At 47.8% G+C, this 13,406-nt stretch overlaps 1 protein-coding gene across 2 annotated transcripts in view; it reads right to left on the bottom strand.

Annotated features, from left to right (window-relative positions):
* Nucleotides 1-10,239: 10,239 nt before the first annotated feature.
* The window catches only part of TSPAN7 (tetraspanin 7), an 84,258-nt gene continuing 81,091 nt past the window's right edge, over nucleotides 10,240-13,406 (bottom strand). Inside the window, exons 7-8 of one of the 2 annotated variants that reach the window (XM_026047294.1) lie at nucleotides 10,669-10,741; nucleotides 10,341-10,429 (exon numbers count right to left, since the gene is read on the bottom strand). In XM_026047294.1, the coding sequence (XP_025903079.1) occupies nucleotides 10,673-10,741 (69 nt within the window). In that variant the 3' untranslated portion in view covers nucleotides 10,341-10,429; nucleotides 10,669-10,672. Of the gene's footprint in view, nucleotides 10,430-10,668; nucleotides 10,742-13,406 lie in introns of both variants that reach the window. The other variant, XM_026047296.1, reaches the window with a different exon arrangement.

The following is a 13,406-nucleotide window of genomic DNA, read 5'->3' as shown; positions in this document are numbered from 1 at the left end:
AGTGACAGGACAAGGGGCAATGGGTGTAAGTTGAAACACATGAAGCTCCATCTCCATGTGACGAGGAACTTCTTCCCTGTGAGGGTGACAGAGCCCTGGCACAAGCTGCCCAGGGAGATTGTGGAGTCTCCTTCTCTGGAGATCTTCCAAACCCGCCTGGATGCCACCCTGTGCTCCGTGCTCTGGGTGTCCCTGCTGGAGCAGGGAGTTGGACTGGATGATCTCTAGAGGTCCCTTCCAACCTCAACCATTCTGTGAGTCTGTGATTCTATGAAAGCGCCTGGGACCATTCTTGGTTCCTATCAAACACATCTCCACTACCCTGGAAAATTACCTCTCAGAAACAGTTTGAAAGCACCTAGTTCACTTTGAACTTTTTTTCTTCATCTGCCACATACCTTCCCTTCCCATAGAGCAAAAAACTTATTCAAGTTTAGTCAGAGTGTAAGGCATATGAACATATATACAGCATTATTATTCTAATGAAACATGATACAACTATCTTTTATACACACATACAGGTTTGGGTACTTCCACACACAACTCTCTTATGCAAAATATTCAGTATATGTATGAAATGCCACCTAGCCATAGCTTATCTGATCCTATTTCTTTCACTTCAGGATGAGTAGCAAAAATAAAAAATACTGATAAATTGATAAGACCATATAGGGTTTTTCATGGTTAGGGATTCTTTTATTCATGCACCTGCACAGAGAATGTATGGTTCACATGAGCAGCTGGTGTGTCATATGCATCTGCCAATTTAGAGATTTTACAGGCCACTTCATTAGGCTTTTACTAATATATTCAGTTTAGTAAATCAGCTGTTGGCTATTGGACTTTCTGGAGGCTGTGCCATGTGCAGAGATGTGCACAGGCATCACAGATGACCATCTTCCTTGAGGAATAAGAGCTGTGAGAGTGTTAGTTGTGGGGGAAAAAACAACAAATTAGGGAGGTTGAATGCAATGTTGAAAACAGCACAGTCTGTATCAACATGGGTCTGGAAGGGACATGGGTTTCACACTCCCTTTCCTTCACTGCTCTCATAGCATAACCCGTTTAATAAAATAGAGGGGGATTGGTGTGATTCCACCATGCCAGAAAGCCAGACCCTTTGCCATCTTGCCACTTGTCCTAGAAAAACTGAATTTGCAGAGGTCCTTTGGGTGCTCTCTGGGGACTCCATAAGATCCCAACATGAAGCCCTGCTAGCCCATGTGTCTGCCTAGGGAGGGACGGAGAACCCCGGCAGGGAGATGGCTGCTCTGTGCTAACTCACCTGTGCTTCCCAAAGGTAACGGTGCCAAGGAGAGCTACACGAACAGGACTTAGGTGGGGATACTGCACGCTATGCTTTTCCTCCAATGGTAACCTAAGCAGGGGGAAGGCAACGTTGGCCATGTGCGAGTGGTAACACATTGGAGGCCATGGCACTGGTACTGGGAGAGCTCAGAGGGGAGGGCAACACTGCTTTCCTCCTCCTCAGCAATGATGAGGAGCCTGGGAGGTGCAGGGTGTACGTGGCAATACGAGCCAAGGCCTCGCGTGATGCTGTGCCTGTGTGGGACAGGTCCATTATGCGCCACAGGGAAGAGCAGTTTGGCAGGGCAGGTGATTTATAGGCAGTATTTATGGTTATAACTCACTTCAATAAGTATACGTGTGTACACTTGTGTTCTTAGCTTCTACAAAATTAAAGCATATTGATCCTGTAACTAACTCCATTGTAAGGTCACTGGCATAGCCTGTTGGGAGCTTGTAGCTGCTTCAACACCTCAGACTTCTTGAGCTGTCCTAGATACAAATATCAGTGGCCAGTGTTTCTTGGCCCTGTGGCTGTGATGTGATAAAGGACACTCTCCTTTCCAAAGCCAGTTTCAAACTACAATCTTTCCTACAAGAATCGCTCTTCCTACTGTTGCAAGAAAATGGATAATGGGAAACAGACTTCAGAGTGTCAATCACACTTCATGGTGTCAATCTCTGTGGGAATCTAGCCCTGATCTTCCTCAGTTCTGTGTAGTGATACCACACCATGTCTTCAACATTTAGATTATATATATATATACATATATATATATATAAAAAGGCTCAAACACGAGCCAAAAAAGAGGGTCAGATCTCTAAATTTAAAGTGAAAATTTCAAATGTGAATACATTAATGATAGTACCAAAAAATGCAGTCCTCAAGCCCAGATCCTTTTAAGAGTGGCAGCTAAGTGATTGCTACTTCAAGTTTCAAAATGGCTTATAGGTAGTGAAACTTTCCAAGATTTTTATGTGGAAAAAATCATTTTTATTTTCCTTATAAGACTTGCCCCAGAATCCTAGGTCCATTTGAGACAGAAGAAGTGACAAGAACTCTGGACAGTGTTAACCAAGGAACTCTTTTTTTTCGTCTTGTGCTAAAATCACGGAGCAGCACAGGGATCGGCCTCCTCAGCTGGCCTCATGCTCAAGAGAAGAGCATCCTCGCTTCTCTCCAGCCCAAACAGCACCGCCTAATTCCCATATTTTCCATCTCTGCATGTTCCTATCCATGCCCTTACAGCCACTGTTGGATCTGCTCAAGGACTTCCCTCCGGCAGGGCACACCGGCTCACCCCACGCCTCGCAATGGGAAGGCCAGGCCGGGGCAGGCAGGTGCCATCGCGTGGGGGTTTCACTGAGTTATATGGGAAAGAGGGGACAAGCGGGGAACAGAACCCTCTGCCAGCTGGCTGCCAGACAACTCTTGGATGATAAAACTGCCCTGGCTGGACAAGTCACAGTCTACCCTGCAGTCTCCCGTGGGTGTATGTAGGCCGAAGGCAGCAACCAATGCACCTCCGTTGCCTTCATCACGCTTGCACCCTGGGATGAAATAGGCACTGGTCTTTTCATGTGATTTACTTTATCTCCTTAGCGGATAAAATGTTCTCTTTATTGCACTAAATGGAGCAAGTTATTAACGGCCTCTCGTTTCGGGAGCAGCCCGCTGCCGTGTTCGTCGCAGTGCGGCTGCCTCCTGTTTGCGGCCGCCTTGCCGCCTGCGCTTTCAAACGGCGCAGTTTTAGAACAACATTAATCTGAAATGGATTATTATTGGGCTGACTGCCCCTTGGGGTGTAGTGAAAAGTGCCCATTAATTCTCAGGGCAGGAGGGCTAATTACTTTTTTTAAAAAACTGTGCTAATTGCCAATAACTTTTTTATTGCATTGGTCTTGTAAAGCCATTTCTGATTTCCCTGTCACATTCTAATGTCTAAGATACTTAGTCCAAACAGATCGAGAACATCTAGGTTATCCAGATAAGCACAAGCAGGAAATCCTATGGTCATAAATACAGGTAGATTAAGCTAGTCTTCATACTCTCGACTTGGCATTAGAGCTAGGATTGGCCAGGATTTCCAGGATTTCTGGAATTTCTTACCTTCACCTTGCCTCATGCTTTCACGCAACAGGCTAAGGTCTGTTTTCCATTCTCTCTTGAGCAAGTCCATTGATTTTGACAGGTCTCCGTGTGGCTGAGACACCAGGAGCACACAGGACTTGCGCTGGCTCCCTGCATGGGGCTGCATTTAACCTTGTGTGAAGAGACGAAGCAGTTCTCAGCCCAGTAATTACTAGGAATTGTATAAAGGTAAATGGAGCGGCATACAGCAATTACCCGGGGTTCAATATGCTGGTTTCTATATTTGGAGGAAGGCTTCGCACATTTCACATTTGGTGATTCCAGGATGAAGAAAATTATTGGCATTTTTTTTTTAGTCCATTTATTTCTACTTGCAAATAACTCCAGGCCTGGAGATACCTAGCAATCAACATAAGCACCATCCAGTTTTTCAACCATGCAGTAACTTCAATATTATTTTTCAATGGAAAAAATAATAAGGAAGGCCCATCCCGTCAATGGGAGCCAGAGTAAGAAACTCTTAGGGCCAAGCGTTCAAGTAGGGCCATGGATTTATGCTGACCTTGCAGCTGACTGCGTGTGGACCACAGTAGGTCTCAGCAGAGTTTAAACTTACAGCTGACAAAACAGCCACAAGCAGATTCTGCTGAGAGGGGTTTTTGTGATGGAGAGAGCATTGGATAGGTTTTTTTCCTTCTCTTTTTCCCTCCCTATCCCACTCTGGCTTGACTGTCATCTCACTGGGCATGAGCCTTCTCTTGCATCATGTTTCCTGGTTCTCAAGAAGATAAAACACACCATGGTATCCCCTCCGTGAGCCGGAAAGTTGTTCTTGCTTCGCTTTGGAATTAAGTGCAGTTAAAAAATATGAATGGCTTTTCCTTAGATGAATAGCCTCCTTTACAAGAACATATAGGGCTGGCTTTCAAATGTGACTTTTGACTTCTGAGTGCCGTAAGAGGTTTTGAACAGGCTTGATTTTCAGAGGCACAGTGCTCAGCATTTCTTGAAAGTGAGAACATTTTGAAAGTACCCCAGGAGGGTTACCCAAAATCTAGTGCTTCTGAAAGTCTTGGCCAAGCTGCTCTGTTATTTGAGTATGATGAATAAAAAGTGGTATCCGGTGATTCAGTAGTTGCACTGGGAATATATATCACATTAAAAGTTATTGCCTCTCACAGAAAGGATATTATATATGTGTGTGTGTACACCCACCAATTACCAATAATGTGGAAGGACTGGAAGCCAAGAGGACTCTGAGTCCCCTCCAGATAGCTTCAGGAGAGGCCAAAAGTCTCTCCTTTTGGCCACAGGACCCATTGGCCAGTTTGCCAGAACAGACTTCAGAGCCCGAAGAGACTCTGCCTCAGCCCAGCTTGCTTTTAGGGAGCTTCCACCAACCAAATATGTGCCATTATGCTGGACCAAAATGAAACCCACCTTAAATAAAAACCTTTTCAGTTTGCAACAGAAACTTGCGCAAAGACTGTGCAAAATGCATGTTCACGAAAGGCAGAAAGCAATAGCTCTTCCTTAAAAATTAGGCTAAGATGGTAAAAAATACCCTGCAATAGTTGACCAGATTTTATGTGTTTGTGGGGCAAAACACCTTTTGTTATGACAAACAAAAAAAAAAAGTCATCAGGATTTATATTTTAGCTATATGTATTTATAAAGAAGCAGCCCTACATCAGCGCTAGTGGAACTCCACACCATCAACCCAGACTTTCCAGTGGGATGCCATGTGTTTTATGCAGCATTAACTAAATACTACTTGGAGCTTGTCTGGCAGTAAATTAATTTGCTAATCTCAAAATTACCTTGAACAGTAATAAACTATTAAAGTTAATGGGAAAAAAATATTACAGAGGATAAAATCATTGTGGCCATTGCATGAGGTTCTGTGAGGAGCAACAAGCTGAAATCTGGATGTCTTCGCAAGCCTATTTCCCCTGGAGCAACATTCTCCCATAGAAATTCTTTATTTAGCAATGGCAACTTGTAGGTTTATTGACTCACCGCTTTCAGTGCCGTGTCGCACTCACCCTGGAGACCGGGGAGCTCTGACAGCTGGCTGGGGTCATTTTCAAAGAAATCGGGGTTCTCAAACTCGCTGCTTCAGCTCACACAGGGTTGGTTGTGCAGCGTGGGGAGCTCGCCGCTGGGGATTGCTCCTGCTTCTCGTGCTGCAGTGGCTGCTGCCCTCAGGGAGAAGCCAAGCCCCTCGCGTGGCAGGTCCTACCTGTGTGCAGGGACGCAGGCCCAGATCTCACCGTCATGGGCAAGATGGGGAAGGGCTCGTGGAAGCAGAGGGGACAAGCTGAGGTCCATCAGGAGGCTGAGGACAAAGCAGAGGCCAATGTGGCTCTGCTAGCCCCGCAGCAGGGGGCTGAGGACAGACAGACCCCAGGGAAGGGCGGGTGCTTTTCTGATCCCAAAGCTCCCTCCTAACTGCTGCAGGAGGAGACGGGCGTCTGGCCCCCTCTCCCCGCTGCACGTGACAGGAGAAAGCGCCTAGGAGGTGAATGGGGATGGAAAACTGGGACAGCCTGTGGGGCAGCTCTTTCTGGTAAATGGAAAAATGCTGCTCTACAAACTTCCTGCGTCTGTAAGGGAGGGCATTGCGCCAGCATCTCGAGCTGTCCCGGCAGCTCAACAAGCAGCTACTGCTTCTTTGAGGCCTCGGAAGGAACTGCAGATGAGCTGTGTGGTGATCAGTACAGAGCGGCACTTCCTTTCTGCCTCCACATCTTTGCCTCTGATTCAGTTCTGGCGGTTTCATTTGGCTCGCGAGGGAAAGGATGGTGGTTCAGCAGGACGGGAGAGCATATAAAGCTACAGCTCAAAAACTCGCACGCCGACTGCCCAGCATTTAGGCGGATGTGCTGCTGACCTTCCCCGCGTTTAGTTAAGCTCAAACCTGCTGCACAGCTGAGCGCCAAAGCGGCCTCAGCGTGGGCACAGTGCTGGGCACTCTGTCTGGCCAAACACAAAGCTGCCAAAGGCAAGGGGATGCCCGAAGCACGGGCGTTTCTGTTCATCATGGGGAAATGCAGCTCCCTCCAGGCTGAGCCAAAAACAATGACCTGCTCCCTCGAGGCAGGCGGTTACTTGCTGTCCTAAGCAGTGCTGAACTGCACAGATGAAAGACATTCAAAATAAAAATAAATAAAATTAAGACCTCAAAGGCACAAACCGCAGACCGAACTACAAAGCTTGAGCCCACAGGCCATATAAGTAACCTCCATCTGAACCCAGAGCATTTGTAATTGGTAAGGAGAAAAAGAATTCAAGGCAAGTCAGTCAAGCAGTGGCATCCCCAGCATCCACTGACCACCGGCCCTGCGCGAAAGCAAGGCCTCGGATCTGCTGCTGCTGAGCACGGCGCGCATGAAGCCAACGGAGGACTGCAGCGCAGGAGCTTGGATCTAAAAGAACCAAAAAGACCCCCCAGGTTTTAACTGACCCCCTCAGCCGACTCAGACGAACGGCCTGGTGTCTGCAGCATTTGCTGCCTGCAGTTACGGGCAGATCCACTGCCCGGCACACAGCAGAACCCACGACAGCTCCTCCTGAGCACAGCCGCGCGGTGCGCCGAGACTGCTCTGCGCTGCGCACAGGCTGCAGGAACGCCGAGCTGCAGAAGGCAGCTGCATTCAGCACGAATTTCAATTCACGAAGCAGCTGCCTCTGCTCTTATTTACAGATCTCTATGTCAAATTAGCACAGTGCTGAACTTCAAGGAGAGACTATGGCAGCGAAGGAGAAGAGACATAAAAATTGCCTTCGTGAACACTTTGTTTGCTCTGAGGTAATGTAATTTACGTGGTAGGAAAAAATCAGCAAAATGACTTATGTGAGATAGGCAGGATTTGTTGAGCCCTGCTGTACTTTGCATCACAGCTTCTAAATAAAGTAAAAATTATGAGTAACATTTTCACATGTACAAATGCAGAGGAGAGAGGAACTCTTCGCTTGCAAGTAACAGAAGCTTTCTGCTCTTCTGACTTAACCTGCAGTGTTCACATATTGAAAGTTGAGCCATTTTTCATCTACGGGTGAGTCTTCGCATTTCATACAGAGACACAGTGTGGTGTGTGCATGCACGTGTGCACGTTTGGGTGCTGCACAAGCACACACTTTCACAGGACAGGTGCTAGGAAATTCTTTACATGCCTGTCCTTGGTAGGGGAACGTCTCAGGTATGAAAAGGAGAAAGTTCTTCAGCTGAGTTTTAATATATCCCCAGTCCAAACAGACTCCTGTAATACGCTTCAGACGCCCCACATCCTAACGCTTCTCTCACACACATACTAAGCCTTTTTGTCCCCTTCACGAGGAACTTGCAGCCGGCAGTGCAGACTGCGGCAGAAGCCAAACGACGAAGCGCAGAGCTGAATCACATACAGGAGCAGAGACTGAGCAGCAAATCAGAGCTGCTCGCTTCGGCAGCGAATCGGATCCACAAAAGACGGATCACTTGCATTTTGAGATGGAGCGACAGCGCTGACTTCCCGTCTTCCTGGGGGAAAGCAAAGTGGAGCGCCACGCTTGCCCATTTTGCAGGCACTCCCAGCGCGGCCGCAGCGGCCGTGAGGAGAGCGCCGGCACCGCTCGCGTTGCCTTCGGCAGCCGAGGCGGCAGCGGCGCGTGCCGGCACCCCGGGCGGTGCCGCTCAGGCTCCAGGTGCCCCGGCACACTCGGATCCCAGCCCCAGCGATGCGGGATCCCTCCGCAGGGATCCTGCTGGCTGCCAAAAGGACCTGCAGGCTCCCCAGAGCCCCGGCGCTGCACGGATGAGGGACCCCCGGCGGCTGCTGCTACGCGCTGGGGTAGGGCAGGGGGGGATGGACAAGGGGAGGAGGCAGATGGGGGGTCAGTGCCTGGCAGAGAGCTGTGGGGACCACGTTTGGAGCAGCGCTAGGCCTTTGTGAAAGTGCAGTCAGCAGTGCAGCTTTTATTTATTCCAAGACATGCCCAGATGTTCCTCTGTCCTTTCTGGCCATCTGAAACCTCAAACCACCCAGGCCATGACTACAGTAGGTATCATTTTGCAGCCCCCATTAGTGAACATCACCATGCTCTCAGAGCCCTTTGAAATGATCTCTTAGGCCACAGCACAGCAACTGTCCCACAGCACGGGGTATTTCGGTACCCTAAGGCCAGGCGGTCGCTATCTTGCAGGCCAGCAATGGCCAATAACGCAGGCAGGGCCTGCAGCAGCTCAAGGGCCCGTGTGAGCACCCATGCAACAGCCCCCACAGAGATGCGGAGAGGGCTGAGAGGCTGCTGCCTGTCTCAGCAAGGGCCTCTCTGTCTCCTGCATTTGCCTCATTGTATTTAGAAAGACCCCAAGAAAGCCACGGAGTGTTCCTCAAATCTTCCCTTCTGCCCAAGATGTCAGGTTAAGGGCTTGGTGCAAAACTTCCAGAGTGGCTTTGGATCAGACTTTGGATCAGACCTTCAGCTCTCTGCAAGCCCAAAAGAGAGAGACTTGGGCCTGCCTTTCCGTCAAGGCAGCAGAGGCGGCTCCATGTCCTCCCCATCCCTCGTCTCGCCACCCACACACTCACTGCAGCCACACAGAGAGAACTGCCTAGTGCCAAATCACACACAGCACCAGGGACAGGATAATTAAATACTGCAGATACCATCAGTCACAAGAAGAGAAATTGCAAAGCACAGGGTACGTTCTTGTCACGTGGCAAAAGCAGCTGTGGAAGGATTTTTCTTGGAGTTTTGAAACAATTCCAGCTTTCTCTTTTCCAGGGTAATAACATTTTTCCCCTCGAATGTGAGTGGCAAATTGAAATATGCACAGAGAAACATGTCACGCGAAGCTGGGCACTTGGGTTTCCTTTCCACTCCTCCCCCCTGAGAAGAGTTTTGTGAAGACTAAAGAACAAAAAGGAAGCAGCGACAAATCCGTAATGGTTTCCATTTATTAATACGTATATCACAAGTACTCACAATAATCAACGCATTCTCGTTGGCATGCTAGACAGAGGCATTATTAAAAAAGTCCTATTCTTTAAAAAGATTTTAAACTTTTGCTTTCCCCAAAAAATATTCCATATGCCTGGCTTTCTGTGGTTTTTTTTTTTTTTGTGTGTGTTTGTTTTTATTTTGATTTGATTCAACAATGTATTCGGTGGCTGCAACTTCAATGCAAAAAGAAAGAAAAAGAAGAGGAAAAGGTATGAAGGCCGCAGTACAGCACAGGTCAATTAGTTCGTAACTATCTAACAAAAATAAAGGAAGCAAAATTACTGCCTTCACAGTAAGCAACAACACAGCTTAATAACAGTATTACACAGGTTCAGGTTCAGAGGCAAAATGCACTAGACAAGCCTACCGGGATACGCACTAGGCATACAACACTGAGTAAGAATCAAAGATGTAGAAGAACACCAGGAGTAACAGTTCCCTTCAAGCACAACGTTTTAACATCAGTTTCAAGTATCTTCATGTTTTGTTACTGATTTCTTTGTTGGCGGGGCAGGGGGGGGCACAGATGCAGGGAAGGGGGAAAGGACAAAAACCTCAGTAAAGCAAATAAACAAACTGAGATCAACCCCAAAGAATATATATTTCATATACCGGCTTATACGAATGTGTGCAACACTTATTAACCACGGTGAAAGGCGAGTTACGCCCTCCGGTCACTACATGCACAGCCCGCCGGGCGCTGCGGTTAATGGATGAGGTTACCTTTGTTAACTTACAACGCAACTACGGCATGAGCACGAACACACGGGCGGCGCCGCGCGGGGCCCCGGCGGCGGGCGGCGGCTCGGGCCGCGCGCGGCACCGCGGCGCTTCACGGCGTGGGGCGCGGCGCTTCACGGCGTGGGGCGTGGCGCTTCAGGGCGTGGGGCGCGGCGCGTGGCAGAGACTTCGTGAGGCGGCGCGCGCGCGCGGGTGGGTGGGTGTGCGGGCGGGAGACAGTGTGTGTGCTATGACATTCGTTTCAGTCCTTCTCCAGTTCTGCGGATCCTCGTCTTGGGACAGGCGCTGGGTTTCTCACTTCTGCAAGGCGAGAGAGCAAGGAGAGAGGTGAATGTTGCTAACAGCGTGCGCCACAAATAGTTTGCCCCCTCTTTCTAAGAAATGATACTCCAAAGAGTATCCCCTTTTGTCACTGGAACACAAAATCCAAACCAAAGGTCATTTGGGAAGATGACGTTCTTGAGCATCTAAAACTTGCCAACTATCTTCATCGGGAGAGCACCTCACAGCGTAGCATGCAGAAGGTGGTAAAAACTCACCTCGTTACACCATCTCATACTGATTAGCAGTAATAAACCGGGACAGACAGCACGCCAGAAGCATTCCGATCAACTGTTAGAGACAAAAAACGGGAAGTGAGAAATGAAGTTGAAGGCATACAAAGCAGATTTGCTGAGGGAAGCCGTGGGAAGCCAAGGGTCAGGAGTTATCATGTACAACAGAGTTTACACATTAATTTCAGTTCTGCTCAGAGGAAGAGCAGCAGGATGCCCTGCTGTTCTTCATTGGGTCTTCCTCTTGACTGTTAGGACCACATGCCTTTTTACCACTTTTTGAGAGTTTTTTTTCAATTCCTGACCATGTCAGGCACGGATGGACACACTGGTGTGTGCAGCAACACAGTGCCGGTGGGTCTGTCTCGCGAGATCCACCTCAGTACCAAGAACTAAAAGTGCCCCAACAGACACTTGCCCCTTACTGGGATAACTCAGCCCACAGTCACCAAACCAACGTGGTGCTGAGGAGCAGTGCGCAGGAAGGAAAGGAGCTCAGCTGCCAAGGCAGTTCTTAAGCCAGGAAAGCTTAAGCTTTTTACCAGCTGCACCAAAATCCTGCACTAACCATATGATTTGGTGGCACTCTGCAGAATAGGATTGCAAGAGCAGATAGGACAGTCACACCAAGGGCCATGAATCTACTGGAAACCAAAGCTACGTTGAGATGATCCCCTGTCTACTCGGACTGCGAGCTGACTCTCACCACCCAGGCACAAGATCTTGGATTTACCACAGATTGTTTCATGGAAACATCTGCTCAACAATGGCCAAACAATCCAGGTGAATGCTAGGTGCTATTTGTAAAGAAACAAAATACTGGTGCACTACAACATGAATTCCTAGAGCCACTGTGTCACAAAGGAACAAGGAATATCCTTTCATTTGAATCAAAACAAAGCTCACAGGCACCTTAATTTCATTCTCTCCCTTTTTTATTTGGTGCAGCACATTAACCACTCCTCCGGCACAACCTGGCCAGGCTAGCAAATCCCGTGCAAATTCTATGGAGCTGAGAGGAAAATGAGGACAGCAACATCTTGAAAAACACAAGCATTCAGTTAGCACCCATATTACTGACATTATGATCCCCTGCCAGAGTCTGTTGCTTATTTCATATTTTGAGGTGAATAATTTTACAAGGGAAAGATACTGCAACTTTTACCAATGACAAACCCTTCTTTCTCCTCCCCAAAACACTGCAGTAGACTTCTCCAGCTATCTTTAATTAGGGATTCTGACATTTTATAGAAGCTGTAACTCTCTAGTAATTGAAGTGTGCAAGTTTCGTAGCATTTCCAGTTATTGAAAATGCTTTGATTGAATCCACTCAATCATAAGATGAATGTCAGGTTACCCATAAATGCATCTTTCTGATCTTTGGTCCATTTATTAATTATTGGTACCATTTATATGCTGGTTTATAGTCTTAGGTGGTGATAGTATCATATTATTAAATTTATTTCCCAAGTGATGGTATGTCTCGTCTATCAAGCCATTACACACGCTGATTTTATACCACACTTCCAGCCATCACTAGGAGTTGGCAGAGCTATAATTAGTATCTTGCAAGTACTCTTAACACATATAAAAATGTGCATTTTACAAGATGTGTTAACCACATATGAGTACTGTCCTTTCTGTAGCCAAGAGGGCAGAGGCTGTGGAGTCTCCTGCTCTGGAGATCTTCCAAACCCGCCTGGATGCCGCCCTGTGCCCCGTGCTCTGGGTGTCCCTGCTGGAGCAGGGGGTTGGACTGGGTGATCTCTAGAGGTCCCTTCCAACCTTAAGGATTCTAAGGTGATTCTGCTGCGGTAAGCTGCTGAGTTCTCCCCTCAGTGCCCTCTGGTTACAGCCAATCCCCTGTACTTAAATCCGGCTGGAAGCCCCCAGCCTGCGAGCAGCGGAGGAGCTGGCTCTGTGCCCCCTGCTCGCCGCCTCTGCTTGATGGGGGCAACCTCTGCTCTTCAGGCGCCGGGAAGCGCCTGCTCCTCCTGCACAGCCGGTCCCTGCAGCCCCCTTGAAATCCATCCGGAAGCAGCATAAGGGATCCCAGCAAAGAAGCTGGCTGCTAGACCAGCTCGGCTCTCAAGTGCCTCGTTCTCAACTTTTATCCACTTACTCTTTATTATTATTATCATCATCATAATCATCATCATTATTATGTTTTGTTCCGTTATTCAATTCTGTTGTTATTCTCTCTCATTTTTATTTTCTTCCTAAGATTATCTTGGTCTCCTGAACTATTCTGTGCAAAACAGGGTTTGCCTTGGTACCGCTGGTCTCGCTGCAGAGAGCTTTTAAACACTGCGAAGTTCTTGCTTGGGAAACAACATCCCTTAGGTGTGTTGTCTTTATCACCACACTGCTGATGTAAGTTCATTCTCACAAGCACAACCCAGGGCATGCACTGTTTATCTTGCAGTGGTTCCCAGGAGTAATCTCCAGTATATCTCAGATCTGACCACTAAAATCCACCCAAAGCAACTTCCTGGCAATCCTGCCTTCCATCACATGCATGAGGTCTGGCTTTTTATGTATTTTTTTCACATTGATTGGCAGATGTCTCACATGACATATTGACTGTATCTTGTTATACTGAACTGGAATGCAAATCCAAATTCCATTTCTTGGTAGGTCTTGGTATCTTTACCCTTCCTCATTCTTTGGAACTTTGTAAAGTCTGAATATATAAGTGCTGCTTTGTTGAATTAACTGGAAGT

The sequence above is a fragment of the Nothoprocta perdicaria genome, unplaced genomic scaffold (genome assembly GCF_003342845.1).
Source record: "Nothoprocta perdicaria isolate Ctin4 unplaced genomic scaffold, notPer1 scaffold_49, whole genome shotgun sequence".
In the NCBI taxonomy this organism is placed as follows: Eukaryota; Metazoa; Chordata; class Aves; order Tinamiformes; family Tinamidae; genus Nothoprocta; species Nothoprocta perdicaria.
Note: the sequence above shows the minus strand (reverse complement) of the source record. Positions and strands in the feature narration are given on the sequence as shown.